This window comes from Hippoglossus hippoglossus, chromosome 9 (genome assembly GCF_009819705.1).
Source record: "Hippoglossus hippoglossus isolate fHipHip1 chromosome 9, fHipHip1.pri, whole genome shotgun sequence".
NCBI classification, from domain to species: domain Eukaryota; kingdom Metazoa; phylum Chordata; class Actinopteri; order Pleuronectiformes; family Pleuronectidae; genus Hippoglossus; species Hippoglossus hippoglossus.
In genome coordinates, this window is record NC_047159.1 from 16,913,976 (window position 1) to 16,934,094 (window position 20,119).

The following is a 20,119-nucleotide window of genomic DNA, read 5'->3' on the forward strand; positions in this document are numbered from 1 at the left end:
CACAGGGGCCGGTTCAGAATGATGAACACGCATTAGTCAGAGGCCACCGACCAGGACGTAGCGTAGTGGCAGCGTATGAATGGGAGATGGGCTCCGACACAGTGGCTGGTTTTCGTTTCTTTATGGCGGGAGCGTCGCTAATTCTGTCGGCAGGATATTGCACACCACAGGTAGCAGGTGCGCCCGGCTTCACATGCTGCACGCTCGCGCCCATTACACGTCCAGTGCTACTGCACTCATGGTGGTGCACAGTGCAGTGAATAAGGTCGTCGAATCTGCAGTGTTGCATGCAGCTGCAGCACTGAACATACACTGACCCATTGTTGAGATGAAGCTAATATGTTTTTTCTCTCTCTCTCTCTCTCTCTTCCCCTCCTCCTCCTCCTCCTCCTCCTCCTCCCACCTTTTTCCCTGATCTGTGTCTCAACAGCAGCAGATGGTGAGGAACCAACTTCAGCAGGTGGGACATTTTTTATGCTTGGTAACGTGATTCCCTTCATTTGAGTATGTCTGTGTGGGTGCGTGTATGAGAGAGGGAGGGAGGGAGAAATCTCTTCTCGGTTTCTCCATCCCCGTCCTTTCTTCATCACTACTGACTCTCTTAATTCCTGCATCGACTCACTGTGCCTGGTCAGCAGCACTCATGATTACATCATTTGATAGTTCATTTCATAAGGCAGCCCTTCTTTAACCTCCCCTAATAGTGCGGCTCCGGAGAAATACCTCGTCTTTTTCCTCTGGTGCAGGCTTTTCAGATTGTTTTCTGAACTTCACAGTCAGCCCAGTGAAATGATTGCTTTCGCTTGATTGCTTTTGCGTGGTGACATTTCCTGCATACCTGAGTGTTTAGCATCATTTCTACAGCTGCTTTTGAAAATGACTCCCAGTGTGTGCGCCAGCGCTGCCTCGAAATCTGTTATCTTAAGAGTAGAATTAATTTCTGCCTCTCAGAACGTCTCCGTCTTTCATCCAGAGCACAATGCACCATATCCTTAAATGTATATCCATGTGAATGTGAAATGAATCCCTGAAGAGTGCATTGAGTGTGCTTTGTTCTGCTCTTATATGCATATAATCGGCGGGGAAGTAAAGAACTGTGAATTATCATACAGAAACTCCTTTTTCAAAATGATTTTGTTTGAGATGCTATTTAACATTCAGGAGTCATGCTCCCCATTATTGAAAAAAAAACTAATGTAACGAGAGTTTTATTACAAAAGCAAGACCACAGAGGACAACAGTAAACAAGAACCTGATTTATCTTCATCACTGCTGTAATTAAAATGTCACTTCTCATCTTTGGGGAGTACCGCAGCTGAATACAAACTTCCTGCTTCTTAGTGAATCCTCAGCGTCTAATTGTCTTTGTCTTTGTGTCTTCCATTAATATTAATCTCTGCTGGATTGTTTCAGATCAAATGGGTTAAAACAAGAATGATTTATGGAGATAAGACGTAATGCCCCAGAAATCACAGCAGTTTGTTGTTGTACTGCTAAGCACAGAGTAATCTCAGGCTCTAATCAGTTAGACGGGAAAAGGATGTTTACACAATGGGACAGTTCTGACAGAAGCAGCTGCAATTTAACTGAAAGTGAACGTTGAAAAGTTTATTATAACAATTGGAAATGCAAACTTAACTTTCAAATGGCAACTTGTTCAAAGTCAAAAGCCTCAATTTAAATTTTACAGTCGGATTAATTCAATTTCTTACAATAGACAAACAATTGAGCGGATATTCTCAAGGAAATATGCAGTATGTATATAAATGACCGGAGTTAATGAACAATTCAGTCTAAATATATTGTATCGATACAAATGTATTTAAACTGATATTTTAAGCATCAAGCATCAGCAGCATTTTGAAATAATTATTATCTATTAAAAATACTTTATTGTCTTCATTGGGAAATTTGCTTTGGGCACTGTCCTGCCTGCAGTTTGACATAAAATAAAATAAAATCTCCCACACATTGGCCTTTAATACTTTTAATACTTTCACATGCCACAGTTCATATATACACGTACACATCTGCTGACAATGATGACATATTGCACTGTGACATAATGCACAACCTTTTTATATTAATAAATATAATATACATCCCTTGTGGCCATCGTCTACATTACATATTGTTGTTGAGGAGTTTAATAGACATGGGCAGAAATTAATGTTTATAATCTTGTGTTTTTTGTAAAGTCTTGTTTTTTCTCTATGTCTACGTACTGTATACATCTCAGACAGCAGACAGAATGCAGAAAACAGCTCATGAAATGATTATCGGATTTGAAAATGACCTGAATTAGGTGTGACTTGCGTCCACTGACCTGGAACTGGACTTAGAGAGAAAATAGGACAGCGTGATGTGCAAGACCAAATTACTCGTGACAGGTTTAAAGCATTTAGCATTTATCAGCTGCTTTTTTTTTTTACAGTCTTCATATCTATAATCTCTGTATTTACATCCTTTGTCTAAGCTCTTATAAAGATGGGGGTTGTTCTTCTGTATATTTTGCCCTGTATTTCTTCAGCTCCTGTGTGTATCTTTGTGTCTATGCCCAGGCTAATTTGAATTTATTGTAGTGCAGTCTGTGAACATTTGCCAACCATCAGCATGGCCTCTGAGGCTGTCATTAAAATAGAAAGTTTGAAGTTTGGAGAGAATATATGTGTGTGTGTAGTGTGCTAACCTTAGCAGAATATTAAAATGTGTCTGCTGCCACAGTGTATTGTTGAAATAGGAAAATGTGCGACATTTTATCTACATAAGGTAGAATTTATTCATTACATGTGATTATGTGAGAAATAGAAATCCTTGATTAACTAAAAAAAACAAAAGACTGGGGGATTTTCTTACTCTGAAAAATCTAGTGGTGACCCCTTTTCTTCTCTATTGCAATGGAATAACATTTTTGATTGATAAAGCATCTTTAAAGGTATCCAAGGACTACCTATTACAGAAGTATTAATGTATTTTTAGTTTTAATTTTAATGTTGCATATTACAGTTCTTAGAAAAACAAAATTGTACCTTAAATGTACGTGTATTAAATAAGCATCTTAACAGTGTTTGATCAGTCACAAAGAAGTGCAACCAACTGATTTGAATGGGCCCTGCTCTTTCATTATGTGTGGAAAGACTCACATATCCACATTAAGAAATGTTTTTCCTCTTAGATCTTCAGGGGCTTCCAGCACCAGAAGATGAGCTCATTGTGTAAACAAAAAAGTTACGAGTAATATGAATTCAAGTATATATTATATATATGTGTATGGATATTATAGACCAATAGAAAAAAAGGTGCTACGTCATCATGTTACCATCTGTCAAGTGTACACATTTGTAGCTTGACATGTCTTTACATGTGTTTACTTTATAATTCAATGCACTGCAGTTGATACTTTATACACATATCACACATGCTAACTAGCTTTTTGAAAGAGTAAACTCTCAACCTTTTAATTGCCTGCTTGAAGTAGCATAAAAATAAGTGCTGCTTCGTCATGGCTTTCTGTGTTGGTTTTCTTTTTCACAGGCTGTATTCTTACTGTTCAATCAAATGTTTGGCCTAACATCAGTCCATCAGATCCACAGTGTTCCTGGCATCACTGAAGCAAAAGTCCTTTTATTTTTACAATGGCCTCTGTGGTATGCAGGGTTCGGTTCTTTCAAGGGGATCCATGAGGGGAGGGCGCGCTGGCTCCCACACACATCAACAACCACGAATGAAAACTTTGCAAACCCCATTGCAGAGGCTGTACATATCAAAAATAAATGCCGTCGTTTAATTCCAAAAGGTCCGGGGATGAGGTCATTGGGAAATGGACACTATCTGACAGGAATTTTAACTAGGTGCCTTAACAAACACTGTATTGTCAATGTGAAAGCTCAGTGGTACAATTAAAACACCGCAGATGCCAATGAGAGGGCAGAAAGTATAATTGAGCCTTAAAGGGATAGAAACAAATGAAAATACACTCATTATCTACTCACAGCTATGCCAATGGCGGGGTGGGTGAAGTGTTTGAGTCTCAGGGGTAAACGGTGTTGCAGCAGAATCCAATACAATTGAAGTAAAAGCCTCTATGCTGCTCCTGTGGTGTCATCCAAGTGAGCGATGGCCCCAACATTCAAATTCAATTAGAAACTGCGTCATTTACTTACTACATGTTTTTAGCCTAAATGTCCATTGTGATCCTCCTACTAGTTATTATTACAGTAACTGCAGCTATCGTGACTTCTCGCGAGAACTGCAGCAGTAAGTAGGACACTTGGATGACACCACAGGAGCAGTATGGAGGCCTTTTGTGTTTTTTTTTACGTTTTGAAGAAGTGATCCCCAGTTACTTCAATTGTATTGGATTTGGCTACAACGCTCTTTACCCCTGAAACTCCAAAAGTGAATTTTTATTTTTGGGTGAACTATCCCTCTTGGTTTCCAAGCAGAACAGAGGACAATACTCCTCCATTGAACAGGTTGGAGACAGCCTGGCTCATTATCTGCGGTCTTATTAGATTAAAGCTAGTTGCTCTTATATAATTCAGCACTGCTCACCATTAGAATCAGGAAAATACCTATTTTTTTTTAGATAAGACCTTTGAGAGGCACGGTTACTGCGTTGACATTTTCATGGCATTTACTGACAAGGCAACCTCCATCTCTGCCTTTCTCTGGGATTTTCCTCTGGAATGATGCTGATCTTCAATGCGACCCCCTCCCTTTGGGTATTTATTTCACACATTCCAAACCATTTTGTTTCTGCCTGATTCGTACAACTTCCTGCTCCAAGCGCATTTGTCTGACTTTGTCAAATGTTGATGGGGGTTTGAAATGGCAGAGGAGGACCAAGGACTCGTGAAAGCATGAGCGGACGCGGGCTCACGCTGAGAGCACTGATGTAATGTTGGTGGTACAGTGCCAGCTCTCATCAGTCGAGGTAAAGGATGGGTGCAGTGACCATGAGTCCGTGATCCAGTGAAGCCATCATAGGAGAAGGGTGGGTTAAAATAGATTTGACACAATTAGGCCATGCATGATTTCTGTGGGATGCGGCCGGGTGCACTTTCAGAGCGGAAGGAGCTTTAATGTAAATCTCCCATTATTGACGCAGGTAGCCTAACATGTTTTTTTCTTTCACTAGGGGAGTTGCTGTCAAACTTTCACATCATCAAAAGGTCATGTCTCAATCAAAAAGATAACAAGGTTACCATGGTAACAGCCAGTGCAGTTTTAAATGAATGGAAGGAAGTTTTTCTGTTTAATTTTCTCGAAAATCGCTCACCAAAACAACTTTGACACCGCACATCCTTGGGTTTGAAGTCAATATTTTGAGGAGTTTTTGAGAAAATCAAAATACAGACAGATTCCCCTGCTTACAGTTAGAGGGAAGGTTAACAAGGTGGATGAAGCGCATTCTTACCATTATTAACTGGGAGGACTTATACTGAAAGTCAGAGCTGAGAGTTACATTTCCAGCTCTGTTTTTAATTGAAAGTTGTCTTGGTTTCTATCCCTGAAAGAATTTGTTAGAGGAAGTTGTTGTAACGCGGGGATTGTTGCTCAGTGCAGTTGTCAACGGAAACCAATCAAAACTGGTGTGCAGATGTGTGTTAGTAGTTTGAGCAGCTGTTACATTAAAAGCACCCTGTCTGCTGCTGCTCTGCAGTAAATGGTCAGCCGCACAACATGACCCACTTGCCAGAGGAATCAGTAGAAATCTCTATCATGGAACAGTCAATAATGGTTCCTCGTGACCCCGCGCAATCACGAGGAACCATTCAGATTAAGTGAACACTCGGGGAAGTGGCAGCGAGAGGTCTTTGTTGTTCCCGGCACTCAAATGTTACCTGCAAAACATCACACACATTTCTTTTAGCGAAACATTTCCCCTGGGTCTCTGTAATAGAAAAGCACAGTGAACAACAAGAGGCACAGTATTTAATTATAACCCTCTTACAAAGTCAAGTAAGTCTTATTACCTCAAGCTTCTCAGCTTCACTGGCGGATAGTCAACTTTTGGGTTGTAAGTAGTATAATTTATAAGCAGCTGTGTTTAAATATACAGATATATCCTCCTCACTTTAATGAATGAAGTATTGCTTGCACATTTAGATGGGGTTTGACGTTGGTGACAGCCGTCAGCTGAGATGAAAGAGCACATGCTGTGCGGAGCCTTGACCCTGAAAACGGCCGGCCTCCCTTTGATTGAACTGCGAGGAAACAAAGGATGCTTTTCTGTGTTTAACCAATGGTCGGGTTTTCACGACTGATTGATCGGCCTCTCTTCGCTGCCAGAGAGGCGCTCGTGCCGGACACAACACAGGCTCACATCAATCACAGGTCTGCTTGTACAGCAGAGCAGCAGCTGACATTCACACAAGAAAGCTGCCAATGTTTCCTCCAGACACGCATCACGCCACTTCCACGCAGGGTGGAGTGAGCATCCACCGACAGCCTGTTGAGATCTGCTCAGATGACACACTATGTGTATCAAAAGGGGGCTTGTTTTCTCCTCGATGTGTTCTGCCCAGTCCAGCCTGCAGCTCCCCTCATACCAATCATTCATTTATCACTTCATGCTATACTGAATTGGTCAGGTGGTGCCGCAAACACATGAATTAATTTTGCACAAAATAGCACTTTACTTCCCATAATGGACATACATGAATTAAAAATGTAATGCTCCACAGGGCCTTAAATGTCTATAATATTCTTAAATTCAGTTATCATAATTATAGGTCTTAAAAAATATGTCCTAAATACATTTAGGTAGGTCCTAAATATGTCAACATTCATTTAACATTTCTTAATTTTTATATATTAGTTATATTTTTTATTTCTTAAGAAAAAAATTGAATTTTTGTCTATTGATACTTGCCGTCTCTGCCTGTAGTTGTTGAGATATTGTGGCATTTTGAGGGTTATTCTCTACATTAGGCTACTTCACAATATCTTCAATTATTCAGATATTCCTTCACATCTGTCGTACTTAGCATTGGTCCTGAATTTCATTCATTATGGTTTTGATGAGTCTTAACTTTAACTTATTGAAACCTGTAGAAACCCTGGGAAGATGTAGATTCACCCAGAAGAGTTTTCCTATTGCCAAAGCTAGTTTTCATCCTGTCTACGCTGTTTTGATTTTGATACAACATGCAGGGTGAATGTAAAATCTTTTATCTCTGTGCTGATGTGACTGTGGTGTCTGACTCTTAACACTGCTGCATGCTTTGACTTTTCCAACACGTAGGGAAAGTACGCAGCGCTTCCCTCACCTTCAAGTGCTCGCTTCAGGACTGTCATCCAGCCTCATGCATCACAGTATCACTAAATCAATATCAGTGAAATCAATACTTTTTTCAAATAGTGCTTCGTAATGTTTTGGAGGCTTTTTTATCCAAGCAAAAAATCAGAAATCAGACTTGAACGTAGCTGTTATACAGAGCTCACTCTCTTTGTACCTCTCTCACACATTCTCTTTGACTCTGCCTCCTTCCCTCACTGCCCTTTTTTTTCCACTTTCCATTAGGGAGGCTGTCAGTACGCTTTGGTGTGACTATAGATCGTCACGTCAAAACAGCCCAGAAGCCTGTCACGGCCGCCCCCCCCTCCTGTCCCTCAGAGAACAGGGGCTCTGTGAAAGCTATCGTACATTCCTCTGTTCAACTGATTAGCCACCACTCTCATTATTACTGATACAGGTCCCGGCTTTAAAAAAAGCATCACTTCGATGGGATTACCTTGTTTGTAATTCATATCCACAGGCCTATTAATTCCAATGAGAGAACAATAATAAGCTTGCTTGTGGGGTTCATTTATTTATTTCCCCCCTCCTGAGTTCATTGGTAGCCTGTACATGTTCTAGTCTGAAATGCCTGAGCAGATGATGTGGAATACAATTCAAGGCCGAGCCCGTTTACTTGACATTGTCAAATTTTGTGCTCATGGCTGTTCATTTGTCACGTTGACTTAAGAGGGCATGATACTCTCACCCTTGAGACTTCTTCACGTTGCTTATCACTTAAAATGAAGTAAGAGACCTGTCATAGCAGAGTTTACCCGTCAACGATGAAATATGACTGTAAAATACTCGAATAGAAATTGAAATAAGAGTCTGGGAGCTTAAAAAAGGCTCGTACAAGCAAATGGTTTTGCTATTTTTGGTACTTCAGTCATCAGACTTTCACAAGCTGTGGACAGACCATGAGTGGTCACATGACCCACAACACTTTATTTTCCCACTGGTCTTGTAAAGTTAAACACGTGCTGAGCTATAGCCAAGCTTTTTAAAAGTTTGTCCATCCAATCTCACTCCACAAAGTTTGGAAAGCCTCGGTGCAGTTGCACAACTTGATGTTTAAAATATGAGATGGCTATTGGCAGGCACTTGAGTTATGAAACCAATATCCACGGACCAAAGGCTTGTTATTTATTGAGCCCCACGGTGCAGGTTGGTGCGAGGAAGATTTTAGATGGCAGCACTGTGGCACCATGTCATGGGCACTGCCAATGAAGCAACTGCTGAGTCATATACATGTATTTAAAAAAAAATGCATTTATTAGCAGCCGTGAAGCCTCTCAGGGGTCGCCACACGCCAACATTGAAGAGTAAACGATGGTAATGATGAATGTGGAGCTGCATACACAGCAAGAACACATGTACTTAGAGGCTATGAATATTAATTCCCTTGCAAATTAGTTGTATGCACACAAGGGCCTCTTCTGTACTGACCCTTGGACAGAGATACAGCATAAGTGCCCTTTTATTTTCAGCAGGAATGCTGATCTGTTATAATGTGTTTGGTGTGTAATGCCAACATGTGGAATATCCAAAGCTGTGGCACAACCTGGGGAGCAACAAAAACATGAGTGAGAAAATATAAGTTGAAACTAATTATGCAAAAGTGACGCATTCATAGCGAAAGCAATCATTCCAGTCCATATATTTTAAGGGGCAAACTGTTCGTTTAATAAACTTAATATGGGGACTTTGTATGATTGAGAACTTTATGAAGTTCCTCATTAAATTGAAAGACGTAATGAATTAGCAGAGAGACATCTTTAAAAACATAATATAACATGAAAAGAGTTGCACTGAATTTTTATTGCTACCCACACATAAACACTAATAAACGTGAACACACATTTACATCTTGAGTAATAACGAATGTCTCTCTGCCGGTATATATTCATATTATTACTATTATTCTATTAAATTAAACATTGTTTTTCTAATTTGTTCAGCATGATGGTAAAGTCAACGAGAAAAAAAAGATCAAATATTGTGTGATAGCTAAAGACTGTTCGCAACACTGGCCACCGCCATATACTCCAACTTCTTACTTCAAAGAATAAATCAATCACATGAGACTGAATCTTCCCACTTCCACTGTGGACTGTACTACTGGAGGAGACAGGACCACGGAGCTGCTCTGTGCCAATGTTTCAGTTCCCATGTTGTGCTTTTGGGGGGGTTTTCTTTTTCCTTTAGTGTGTCACTTTTGCTGAAGTAAAGGCAAGTCAGCAGAAAACAGTATCCTCTTCTGTCACAGAAAACACTGCTCCTGAAATGCCCCGTTTGCATTCCTGGTTTTCTAAAGAGACGTACGCGACTCTGCAAGACAGCTTTCAATGCACTTGCCTGGTTTTCTCATGCAAAATGGTGAGGACAGATATGGATTTGACCAAATAAAGTACAACTCCCCACTGTTTTCCCCACAACAAGCCCGGGGCTATCAAGGGCATCAAACCACTCCTGAACAGGAAGAAGTGGGCATTTAGGTCAGGACACAGGAAAACAGTAAGGAGGGTCTAGAAACAGCAGTTATTGAATATCACAGGAGAGGAGGAGACCTATGGGAGGTTGCATAAGAAGAGGAAGCAGCAGAATGAGAGAGTGGTCCAGAGGTATAATAATTACACGCAGTGGTGACAGGCACTCAGACCATAGATGGGAGCATTGAGAGAGCCAACCAGCAACAATGATACCTGCAACCCACTGACCAGGTAAAGTGGGTGCTAAGGACATTCTGCCTGGTAGACACTTTTGAAAGACTGGTCCTGATCCTTTAATCATTGGCTAAGCCTTCATTTGACCCCCTCCAGTTCACCTGCCAAGTTTAATCATGCCATGATAACCACTCAACTATGCAATAACCCACCTTTACAAGCCAAGTGGTGTGGCCCAGATTCTGTCCTGTGATTTCCTCAGCACCTCTGACACCGTTTAACCTGTCCTGATGGGGAAGAAGTTGACTGTCATGCAGGTTGATGCTTATGTGTCAGACACAGTGTTGAGCAGTACTGGCGTCATCAGGGACATTCAATGAAGTGGTGGAGGAGCTGCTGAGGGTGCAGTCATGGGTGAAGAGGACAGAGCTTTGCACATAGCCCTGCAATGTATCTCCGTTCAGGATGAAGGTAGAGAATTTGTGATTCTCCATTCTCACATTCTGTTGTTAGGTGGTCCATAATCAGTAAAGAGAGTGAAATGGTTAAACCCAGGATTTTGAGTATGTCTAGCGTTTTAAGGGGGATTATGGGACGTGGCTAAACTCAACAAATAGTACCCAGACATGTGTTTGGATCCTGCAGAAGGAAAAGGGCTATATGAGTTGTTGTGATTTTGACTGTGTCCTGCGCAGCTCTGATAACTCAATAATTAAACGACTTCATAACAACTGGTGTTAGGGCAATGGATCGAGTCGTTAAGCTTTTAACTGCTGCATTTTTTTGGTACAGGGACAATGGTTGGATGGATTTAATCCAAATGGGGGCTACAGCCTGCTGTAGGGAAAGGTTAAAGATGTTTTTTAACACCCGTGCTAGTTGGTCATAACATTACTTCAGTGAATAGCATGACGTCCCCTGTGATCTTCCCCCTGAAGATGTCTCTGCGGTGGCATCAGTCATCGTCTTTGGAGTCGTTTGCTGGAGCAGCAGCATTTCAAAGGCTGACAGGAAGAGACTGGATAGACTGATTAAGAGGGTCAGCTCGGTCCTGCGATACCCACGTCTCAGTGGAGGTGGTGGGACGGAGGAGGATGATGGCGAAGCTGTCATATCTGATGGACAACCAGTCCCACCCCCTGCAGGACACCATGCCAGTACTGGCAGCTCCTTCAGCGACAGACTTATTCACCCTAAGTGTCTGAAGGAGAAGTATCGCAGGCCCTTCCTTCCTGCAGCTCTACTCCCAGTAGAACTACACGCAACCATTATGGACTGCACTCTAACTGTGCAATATTCATTCTGTCTGTGCAATTCAATGGCTTTTGTCAATCCATTCCACTGTATATATTCTGTTTTTACACAATAGATATTAGTCTTTATTCCATTGTTATATATTTTTTACATTTCCCTACATTTATAAGAATTGTTTATTTACGATTACTTACTGATCGCTCTTTTTTCTGCTCTAACATTGCAAATCGTTCCCGTTGTGGATCCATTCCACTTAGTATTCTGCAGTCTACTTTTTCCCCTGCACTCTCAGTTTTGTGCACACAAGATGGCATGAATTCATTTCAGCGCACATGCTGTCGGTGATAGTGCTCTACCTTGGAGCTAGTCTCTGCTCCCCACTTTGCAATGCGAGTATGAAATGTTGCCTTCCTGGAGGGGACATATTCAGTGATTTTTAGACGGTGCCTTGGGCTGCCCTCCAGACCACAGAGACCAGCCAACCAGCCTCTTTCCCCCGCCCTCCTGTCATCCTCAACTCCTCCTGTGAAACTGGTTTCTTTTATTCAATGTCTCACATGGTCAAACTTAATGTGATTAATTTGTTCAAACTTTTTTCACTGTAAATGTGTTCAACTGCACAGCCCACGCACACATCTGATTTTTTACATTCGCGGGCCTGTTAAGGTTTCGTCAGAATGTGTTTGTCACTGTTGGCATGGTGATATTCATTTTAATCACGCACACATTGGAAATCAGCGTGCTACACCGGGCTGAATCTATTACCTAGAGCGCTGTGTGCTTGTATACACAGTAAATTAAAAAGTTAAAGAGATGCTTGTATACACAGTAGATTAAAAAAGTAAAAGAGATGCTACCAATAATCAGTCTCACAGTCTTAACACACTGTTTAACAGCATGGAACTTTTCCCCTCCTTTTCCCACGCAGGCCCTTGCCATCCAAACCCTTGCCACAACAGAGGAGCATGTGAGATCAGTGAGACCTACAGGGGCGACACCTTCATAGGATACGTCTGCAAGTGTCCACCAGGGTTCAGTGGAGTTCACTGCCAACACAGTAAGCTACCTCTTTCTATTTTTGTCTTTCTCCAAAGAACCTTGGAAATGCTTAATTTATCATGAAATGAAATATCAGACAATGAGTTAAGGTAGCAAAAAACCTTTTTGGCCCCTTTTTACATATTTCCACGAAGTGTGATTTCTCTGTCTGATCTGAAAGATTCCCCAGGACAAAAAAAATGACCTTGAGCGGTGAATGAAAGTCGAACATGCGACAGGAAGTAAATTGCTGCTTAAAGGGCGAGCTCAGCAAAATGGTAGTGGGTTTGGTGGAGAAAAGAAGTGCTGAACTTGCTTTCTTTTGTTGAGCATGCTCTTAATAAAGGTTAGTGTCAAAAGGTTTTTGCTGCCTCTGAGATAATACTTACGTTAGTCCAGGAGCATTGTTCTCAACCGCACTACAATTTATGCTCACTCGTAAAACTGACACTGGGAACTCTGCCGCCACTAACGGCCTGAAACTGGACACGTGGCCTAAAACTGTGTGTAACCAAGATGCAATTAGAGGTCTGCCCCCCGTATTTTGATGTTATTGACAATATTGAAAACAAAGAAAGAAAGCAATGTACTGAGAACGTTGCTTTTCTTAAAACAACAAAAAACTTGTATTGATTTCTCTATCCTTTCTCCTGAAATTCCACAACAACTTTGCTGTTTGATTCGATAACTGTCCACGGCAACAACACGAAGCAGCCGGAGGCGGGGGGGTTTTGATGTTTCAAAAGGTCGACTTACTCTCTTCTTTATTTGTTCTTCCTGTAGCAGGTTGTTTCACTTTTAAATAGAACTGTAGTGGTGACTGTTCTCAGCAATTTTGAATTTCACTGCAAATACGGGATGCTTTCAAGGCTCGGTGGTGTCGATATTACTCGGAGCGTGTACCGAAAGGTCTCGCATTTACTGTCAGCGGGTGGAACCTTTTTAACATGTTTTTTTGAAAAGAAAAATAATACCATATGACAGAAAGAAATAAGATTAACTAGCCAGCAGTAGAAAAACAACTGCACAAGCATAGCAGTAAACCTAACCATTCATGCCCTGCATTTTGAATAGATCCCAGGATTTGGAAATGCCATGTAGCTTTGTAGTCAAGTGCTAAATCTTGCTAATCCTGCAGTATGATATATAGGCCAAGGCCTGTGGCTGCCCTGTATGAGCGTGTGCTTGGCTGAGCATTGCATTAGCCCGCACAACACACTTGTCCTTCATCACAGGTGTGCTTGTAAGTAATGGATTTAATGTATCATGGCGCAGACTGTGCTGAGATGGATCCTCGGAGGTTTGAAAGAAATGGAGGGATAGACAGAGGGAGAGAGATGTTAACTGACACTGAGAACAAACCATCTTTATACGTCTTAAAACAAACACACATTCACGCCAAGGTTAAACAAGAACAGAATATAAGAAATAAGTTTTTATTTTAGGACAGTTTCCAAATCTTTGTTTTTTTTCTCCCTATATTAATACAATGCTGAAACCATCAAGTGGAAATGGAGCAAATCACTATATCAACAGTGTGTCATTGTGTCTTCAGCCAGAATTGTAAGTCAAATGGCTATAGCATTCTAGTCATAATTCAGTTATTGTTTCCTATTAAGCCCTTAGGGGGCTGAGAAACTGATTCGATATGGTTTGAATGCACATTAGTGTCTGCCAATTTCCCTCACGGTCATTACAGCTGAATGGAAGAGAGTGAGTGGGGAGAGACAGAGTGGGGGAGGGAGGGAGATTTCTATACCTGAAGACAATAATCAAATCTAGCGTCTGGATAATTCCTGCAATTAAATAATAAAGGCACATGAATAATTGTTCTGTTCGAATGACAGCTTAGCTGGCTTTGTTATGATACGATGCTGGCGTTTAATTGATAGCTTAATGAACGGGATAAAAGTGAGAAAGAAAATATTGTCTGAGAATTCTGTCGGATACAAGAACCACGATACAAAAACAAGGCAGTCCTCGTGAACAATCTGTCTCATAATCCGCGCGTCATTTTTAATGAATATCACCCAATTTTATGGGCGGATAATGATGTAAGCCTTTTCACTGCTAATGACGGCTCATGCTACTACATAACTTTTAAACACTTCAGCTGTCGATACTATAAATTTATGAATGCATTCATTAGCCTTTTGTTTTAAAAAGTTCACAGCTGTTTCAGCAGAATGGAAGTCTGCTGCTTAGTTTATTACCATTCATTGTGAATTATGAAGCCAAACATTTTAAGAAAACAAGCCCTGCACTGCAAACTACAGATCGTTGAATTCAAGATGCCGCATTCGGGAAGTGATCGTATCATTGGATTACCCTTCAGCATCAGTATAGTCCCAGATGGATTGGAGGTTAAGTGGTTAAGCCTCCTATAGTGTGTAGTATCAAATACGTGTGTAGACCATTCCTGGCTTCTTCCTCTTCCTCTCACTATCTCCCTGCTCCGTCAGAGCTGAATCTAATTTCACACCTTTGAACGTTATCCTAAATACAGGCACTACATATCCCGCCTCTTAGACCGGTTTTATGTAGCGCACCCAGAAATAATGTCGCACATGGACAGCGATGATAAGTACAAGCTATTTTTAGTACTTCATGTTTCAGACTGTGCTTTCGTTTCATTTCTTCTTCTCTTTTGTTAGAACACAGCCGTCAATGACTTCAACTTGAGGTGTTGATGTTTCCACCTGCAGGTCAGACGTCAGAGAATCAAGCTGTAGGGGATGAAATTAAATATACAACTTTATATTATATTCAATTACCTCTCGGAGTATATTATCTCAGGCTTGTTTCAAAAGGCTTTATTTCGCACTTTGCATTCATAATGTTTTTGTACGTTATCCCTTAGCATTGATTCCTTTGAGTTTTACACCTGTTTTAGATATGTTGCCTTTATTATAAGAGGCCTCATTATCAGAAAGTCATTCAGCTTCTGAACAGTGTGGCGTCACGTCCCTTCGTTGACAAGAGAACAAGAGAAGTGGCACGCTATTCGGCAAGCAGCCAGATATTGTAATGAGCTGTCACAGTGTGAAGATTGGGACTGATTGCCTCAGTCGTCATTTTCAGGTCACAACTCCTTAGTCAATCAAGGACTCGTGAAGTATAAACGACTGGAAAAGGGTTTTGTTTTGTCTGCACTGAATTTGACTGTAATGTAATGTAAAAGGCCAAACTCATGCTGTCATTAAGTAAACATAAATGCTATCAACAGATCAGGTGACGTTACATTTTCTCTTTGAATAGTGGAGCTTGACGATAATTTTTTGAAGCACTTCTTAATAACCTCTTTACCGGGGTTGGACACCATTCACATGTGAACCATTATTGTGCTGGTATCAGTACCCATCATTACCATACTCTCCCTGGTGGTATAACACTTGAGTTATTTTGCAGTGCTTGCATAGTGCCTGCATAGTGCATACATATTCACCCCATAAATAATAAGCAATTCACATACTAACAATTCTCACAGTGAGTTTAGGCCACTAATAATCATCATCATAAGGAATTTTGAATGCAGCCAGTAGCTTAGTGTTGGCTTGTAAAATATATAAAGCAGACTTCAACCACAACAGTGAGAAAGCCCAGTTGTCTCCTACAGTAACTTACTGTGAGTAGTTAATGAATTACCTGAAGATGGTGATGCAGTTTCCAATGCTTCACTAAATGCTTCATCGTTCATTAAGGGTTAAACGTTGTGCTAATGTAAGTGTGTGGCTGTCGACATGTTGGGCCAGTTGTCCGGCTTTGCATAAATATGGCAGCGTGTGTTGTTTGTGTTGACTTTTGAAAAGTGTAACCGAACTTGCAACTGCTTTCAGCTCCGCATTGCTCCAACGCACTGTGTTGGTCTATGTAAATTATTGATTGTCCACGTGCGTGACCACCACCAGAAATAACCCAAAATGTAGAACTCTCTCTCTTTATCTCACCAAGATTCGCTTTCAGGCAATAATTGATTAATGTTAATATGTACTTAGTAGTATGATGTAATTTGGTCGGTTCTTAAAAGTAGGAAGTTCAATATTCATCAATGCTGTTTGCACTCTCAGACAGGGCTGTATGTGGAGCTCACTGCAAATCAAAGAGCCAATTGAATCTAATGGAACAACTTTTCCAGGTAATATGAAGCAAGGCTGATGTTTGTCTGTGCAGAAACATGCCAGCTCTATAAAATATATATATATTTTTTAAATTAACAAGGTCATTTGGCTAAATTGTCTCTTAAATGGCTGTTGTTCATTTTCTAACTTGTCTCTTTCCACCACTCAGTGACCGGCAATTTCTCTGACCGGATTCTACCTCGCTCCTTGATCAATAGATGTCTTTGCTTTTCTTTCTGAAACACACAAGCAGGAAGAGACTGATTGAGGATAAATCTCGGAAGCACGATTTCTTTTCTTTTCAAAGTACGCCCCCTTTGTTTGATCGTGTATTGACAGGTGCTGTCATGCCGTATTAGGCCCTGCTGCCTCCGCAGATTCTTACCACGGAATAATCAGCCTGTGTTTATGGCTGTGGCCTGATGTAAAGCCACAAGGAGCCATTACTGTTAGTCAATACACCTGGGGCAGATCAGGGACTGGCTTTCATCAGCGCCAGAGGAAGAGGGAGACTGTGAGGACTTGCTCTGTGCTCACTCTCTGGTTGCACATTTAGGTCTGCATTAGTGACCTGTTTAGTGTATTTTTACTCTTGGTAAGGAGGCATTCAGTGGAGCTTACGTTCGCTTTTCTTGTTTCATCAGGCCCTCTGACTCTACGCCTTCACATGGATTGTTGTGGCACTTGAGCAAAAGGAAATTTAGATCTGACTTATTTCCCACCCTCATCTGTTTGTTGTGCCCAATTTACTGCTTAAGAGCAGGATAATAGCATAAACAGCAGCACTCCAGTCAGAGGCAGCATGAGCGAGTATCAAAAGCACACCAATAGACTCTATTAGTCACACACGAGGCAGAGGCAGAGGTCCGACAGTTTCTCCCATCGCCCGTTCCGCCCTCGTGAAAACCCGCTTTACCGGCGCACCTCAGAGCAGTTACCTGCACCTCTTCAAGCGAAAAATGACTCGTCCTTCACAAACCAGCCACTGCATCACGGAGGTGACTTTGCAGCTGCAGATCTTCATCTTTGTTACGATGTTAGAGGGAGGGGGGGCGGCAGGGTGCTCTTGTAAGCCAGCATATGCTCCACTCCTCCCATGAATAGATTTTATATATGTTAATATATGTACACACACACACACACATATGTTTATGTGTGGGATTGTGCGTGACACTATATAGTTGCTGGGAAGTTTACATCTCATCAAACAGTATTAGCAGTGTTAGCACTATACTTCTGAAGCTGCTCCTCTGACAGAATGTGGAACATATGGAGTAAATGAGTGTTTGTTTGCTCCTTCTGTTCACGGTAAACGTCATTTTGTAGAATGATAACAGTGCCAGAGAATGGACCCATATTTCCAGCAAATGGTTTTGCACATTGCCACTGCGTCCACGAAATTAGCTCCCTATTCATCCCTGCGCCGAAGCTCCACAAAGTGCTCTTGCTACTTTGTTTGTAGCTGCGGGGGAAAGTTGTTCATATACAGAAATACTCTAACTGTCTTAGATCATATTCGCAGTATGGCTGGATTTTGTTTCAGGGCAGATTTTCACTTTGGGTTTTAAAAGAAATTACGTTTCGGGGGCAGGATTAGTTAAACGGATTAGGATAGATTTAAGCGCAACTAAAAGTTAGTGAAAAAGTTTGCTAAAGAAAAAAAAAAACTTCTCCGTGATAAACAGGCAGAAGGAATACTCGGTCCACAGAAAGTCAAGCTATTTTTAAGATAAACAAGAGGCATCGGTTTAGTCATAGAGCCTGGGGTCTGCTCTTGTAGGTATAAATCTGTCTCGTGTCAACAGCCTCTGGGTTACAAGTGTTGGGAAGTTTTTCAGAATTTATGATAATCTGCTCTCCAATTTTATGTTTATATGCATGACTGGTTTGTTTTCTCAGAATACTGAAACCTACACTGATACAGCCCCTGCTCATAGTGTTGCATTATTTCCGTCTGTAGCAGCAGTAAGTCAACACACCCATATTTCAAAGTTTTTATTTGGTTTGTTCACTCAAGAGCCTCCGATGTATTTGACAGTGTGGTACTCTATTTTGTGAATGTATTTATTTTGCAGTCTCAAAGCTCTCTCCGCTGCACCGTTACTGTGATCCCGGGCTGTGCCGAGGCCATTTCCAGACACCCTCTCAACATTACATTCATGATCCCACAGCTCACCCGCTGCTCAAAGTCTGTGGCTGCATTTACAGGAACGGATGAGTGTGGAGAGTCCTGGGGGAAAGGTCTATAGTCCATCAAACATCCAAAGAAGCCACCGCAATCACACAGCCAAACCGACAGACGCCAATGATCAACAACCCGAGGAGAGAGACACTGAGTGTGTCTGTGCTCCGTCTTTCTGTCTCACAGGAGTCCCTGCAGATCAAAATGGAAAGATGGATAAGCCTGTGGGCCAGCAGTCACGTTGTTTTAGCTCACTGCACATTTGGTGTTTCTTCCTTCAAAGCGCCGCGCATTCCTCTCACTGGAAACAGCGGAGCACCTCTTTATGCGGTGGTTCACTTATAATCTGCTCCGCCAGTCCAGTCTCAAGATGAATTTTATGAGTTTGCTTTTTTAGATCCCTGGGCAGAAATAGAGATCGGTGTGTTAAACAGCTTTACGACATCACAGGGTGATAAACATTCATATTTACTTTTAAAAAGATTGAATCAAGGGAAGAATGTTATCCTTGTCAGTGTAGTGTAGATGAATGGTTCCCCCTCATACTTGTTCTGATACTGTTTCAGCCAAAACGTCCCGCCCACAGAACTCCTTTTTTTTTAAATCAAATTGTGTTATTTACTTAGTTTTATCGGCAAGCATTTCCCATTAGTATAACAAGTTGGCTTATTCAAGCACTTAATGGCTGTGAGGATGCTAAAGTAGCAGAAGTGTGACTTGTGATAATCACCTTTAAGGTGTAGTTTGGATTATTTGAAGTGGGGTTGAAGTACTTAGTCAGTTTATCACCTGCAGTATATTTTCTTTGGAGCTCTCCCAGTTTAGAGGAGCAGGCAGTTGTACCGGTACACAAGTGGAGCCGTGGTCTGCTGTGGGCGGAACCAGCAGCTAACACATAGTTCAAAAAACACCTTCCTAAAAAAACTGAGTATCTGTGTTTGCTACATTCTGAATATTTCCACTGCTTTATCGTGTCTTCAAACATACTTTTCCTTTAGCACCACATTTTCACAATCGTTGCACTACTGTATGTATGCTGGTCATTGTATTACAACACAGCCACAGATCAACTGTTCTGATCAGGAAAAGATCAACTTAACTTTTATAAACATTTTAAAGATGATTCGTGTTTTTGCTGTATAAACAAAGGATTGTCCTGGTCACCATAAGGACCTTAGTCATTGACCTTTTACTGTGTGTGTGTGTGTGCAGGGCTACATTTTTCATGTATATAAGTACAGGTTTGATATCTTGATATCAAAAGTAGGGTAAGTTTTACAACATATTTTGTGGCCTTTATTCCACAATCCATGTTCCGCTACACATTGGAATTAAAGTGTATTCTTGCATTTATTCACATATCATCTGGAGATAATCGTATATTATTCTCACCAGTAAGAAACAAGGGAAAGGGCCCCAATGGCTGTAGATCTAGTGAGGCTGTTGACATAAACCCAACCCTTTATGATCATTTCAAAAAGAGCAGGTTTACGTGGATTGGATGTGAGTGTGAGCTTGTGAGCCTGCAGACGTCTGTAGCTCTCTCCCAGACTCACTGTGTGCTGCAGCTGTTTCTCAG

At 41.3% G+C, this 20,119-nt stretch overlaps 1 protein-coding gene across 2 annotated transcripts in view; it reads left to right on the top strand.

Annotated features, from left to right (window-relative positions):
* Nucleotides 1-20,119, top strand: part of LOC117768056 (EGF-like repeat and discoidin I-like domain-containing protein 3) — a 112,660-nt gene that overhangs the window by 27,256 nt on the left and 65,285 nt on the right. The window contains exons 2-3 of one of the 2 annotated variants that reach the window (XM_034596132.1): nt 431-460; nt 12,131-12,259. In XM_034596132.1, coding sequence (XP_034452023.1) covers nt 431-460; nt 12,131-12,259 — 159 coding nt within the window. The remainder of the gene's footprint in view (nt 1-430; nt 461-12,130; nt 12,260-20,119) is intronic. The other variant, XM_034596133.1, reaches the window with a different exon arrangement.